At 40.3% G+C, this 2,742-nt stretch overlaps 1 protein-coding gene across 1 annotated transcript; it reads left to right on the forward strand.

Annotated features, from left to right (window-relative positions):
• Window positions 1-2,167: 2,167 nt before the first annotated feature.
• On the forward strand, window positions 2,168-2,639 carry LOC121964858 (protein-L-isoaspartate O-methyltransferase domain-containing protein 2-like; the record flags this gene model as incomplete). Its single annotated transcript, XM_042515043.1, has 2 exons — window positions 2,168-2,323; window positions 2,489-2,639. Coding segments are annotated over exons 1-2 (307 nt in total), but the record flags the coding sequence as incomplete, so codon positions are not given.
• Window positions 2,640-2,742: the final 103 nt, after the last annotated feature.

Raw genomic sequence — 2,742 nt, forward strand, 5'->3', positions numbered from 1 at the left:
CTTGTCAGATTTCACAGTGCAGTGAGGCAACATTTCACTCTGGATCCCTGGAAATTGGTGCATTTTGATGCTGTTTTGCCTGGGAACATCCTCTTCATCTCAACTCAAGCAGCATCAAAGAGCAGGAGGTCCAGTAAAATGTAAATGCACTTTGTTCTTTTAAAGTCTCATGACCATGACCAGCATTTGGCAGCTGGTGCACCCTGTGATCTCCTGTCCTTTGGCTTGCCCCGTGGTGTTGTTTTTAACACCACCCTGAACCACTGCTGCAGCAGCCGCAGCATTCACACCTACAACTGTATTCTGCTGCCAAAAGCTTCATTTAGGCCTCAGCATTTGGCTGGGTGAGGCTTATCTGTGTGCACAGTCTCAAAGAGCTTTGTGTTGGATGTATTTTGAATTAGTAACCACCACTTTGTGCTGTCATACCAGAGGTTGATGGAGTTTATCCAAGTTGTGCACATTTTTAAGTTATTGCAACAGGACAGATTTATAATTAATTATGATAGTTTTGTTATGTATATGATGGTTCAAGGAGGAATTAAAGGGCTGCCGCTAATGATTGTTTTCTTTAGTGTGTTGTTGAGGTTGTGACTCGAGTGACATGACTTGGACTTTAGTCACAAATATGATCACAAAATCAAAAAGGACTAACAAGACTTCAAAAGGCTTCAAAAGTTGCAAAAAGATTTGCAACTTAGCTTGGACTTAAACATCAATGACTTATGACTGAAGTTGGACTTGTGAAAGTGCAAAGGGGGGGTGCTAACTCACCTCTCCATGCTACAAATGCTGCTGACTTCGCAGCTACAGGCAAGCACAAACAAAAGAAGACCAAAAATATTCAAAGAATTACTACGTCTCAAATTCAGCTCAGTTTTATACAATCTGTCCCTCTTTGAGATAAAGTGTCCATGGCACATTAAACGTTAAAGACCCCTGTCCTAGATGATCCCCTTTGTTTGAACCAATCTAACCACATCCAGTCAAGTTGCAGGAGAGAACCAACATTATGTTACAGAGCGCTGGCTGGAAAAACGGATACTAACGGATACTGATTGTTCACTATGTGGCAATCAAAAAAAACCACCAATTGCAGTGTGCAAAATGTACAGGTCGAAAATTACAGATGGAGATGTGTTAGCGAGCGGAGCCTAAAAGCCTAGTTACTTTTTACCAAACATAATTTAACAATAAAAACACACATTTTAAATGCTTTGATGTTTTTTGTCAATGTAATATTTTAGTACTTGTTGAAACTGCATTACTTTTGCTGAAGAGCACATAATGACTTATAGCACTCGGAATCCTAAACTTGGGATTTGTCAGTCGACTTGGTACTTGACTCAGGACTTTGGTAGAAAGACTTGAGACTAATTTGTGACTTGCAAAACTGACCTGGCTTCAGCTTGATCTCTTTCTCAGTTTAGTAATTTCTTGTTTAGTCTTTGAAATGACAGGAAAATTATAAAAATGTGCAGATTAGGTTTCCTGCAGATCCTCAGAATGCGTTTTTCTAAAAATAATGTTTTAAATGTCATAAATCAGTTTGTCAGCAGTCCGACAAGGGAAATAGAATTTATAGAAGTATTTTTCTTTCAGATGTTGCATTGTAAAATGTCAAAATAATTAGTAACTTCAATTTAAAACAAACAAACATACAAAAAAAAACGACAAAACCAAAGCCCCCCTCATCGATGTATTTTCTTTTCGGCTGGGATGCTCTGAGCAGCGGATCCTCTGTCTGCTAGCCAGCTGAACACTGGACAAAATGGGAAGTGCACGTTCGATGAAAACTGGCTATTCAACCAAAATTTCGCAGCATGGTTCAATTCAGTACAAGGCAATGCAGAGAAGGTTCGGTGTATTTTATGCAAAAAGTTGTTCAATCTTTGCACGCTTGGAATCAAGGCAGTGGAATCCTGCATGCAGAGTGAGAAACACAAAATTACCAAGAAATTCTGCCAACAAAAGCCACTTGTTCTAAATATTTGATGTTGATTCGTGTTATTTTTCCTGAATTTTATTTTTTGTAAAAAGACGGCTGTTTCTGTGGATTTCAGGGTTTGATGATTATTGTGGACTTATTGTGATGAAGATCAAATCCCGCTCATCATATTGTCATTCAGAATAGTAAAGCAGCTGTTTCTCTCTGGCTTCAGTCACCATGGGTGGAGCTGTCAGTGCCGGTGAGGACAATGACGACTTGATTGACAATCTGAAGGAGGCTTACTACATCCGCTCAGACCTGGTGGAGCGGGCTTTTCGAGCTATCGACAGAGCCGACTATTACCTTGATGAGCACCGGGACAATGCTTATAAGGTGAGCAAAAGGAGAGTGTGTGAAATCACCCAAACAGGGTCCAAAGAAATCCACAGCATGGATGAAAAGATGTTTTTTAATTATTAATCACTAGATGTTTCTCATGTTTTTAAGGACATGTTTCAGGGGCTGAAAGAAAAGCTAATATATGCTGTCGTTTTTTAGGACTTGGCTTGGCGGCATGGGAACATCCACTTGTCTGCTCCGTGTATCTACTCTGAGGTGATGGAGGCTTTGGATCTTCACCCTGGCCTCTCTTTCCTCAACCTCGGCAGTGGGACTGGCTACCTCAGCACCATGGTGGGCCTCATACTGGGTATGTGGTCAACTGCAACTATTCACCATATACTGTGTTATTATTGGCAGGTAAACACCTGGAGATTGTAGGTACTTTCTAATAGAAACTGAAAGAGAAAATG

Source organism: Plectropomus leopardus, unplaced genomic scaffold, assembly GCF_008729295.1.
Source record: "Plectropomus leopardus isolate mb unplaced genomic scaffold, YSFRI_Pleo_2.0 unplaced_scaffold17507, whole genome shotgun sequence".
NCBI classification, from domain to species: domain Eukaryota; kingdom Metazoa; phylum Chordata; class Actinopteri; order Perciformes; family Serranidae; genus Plectropomus; species Plectropomus leopardus.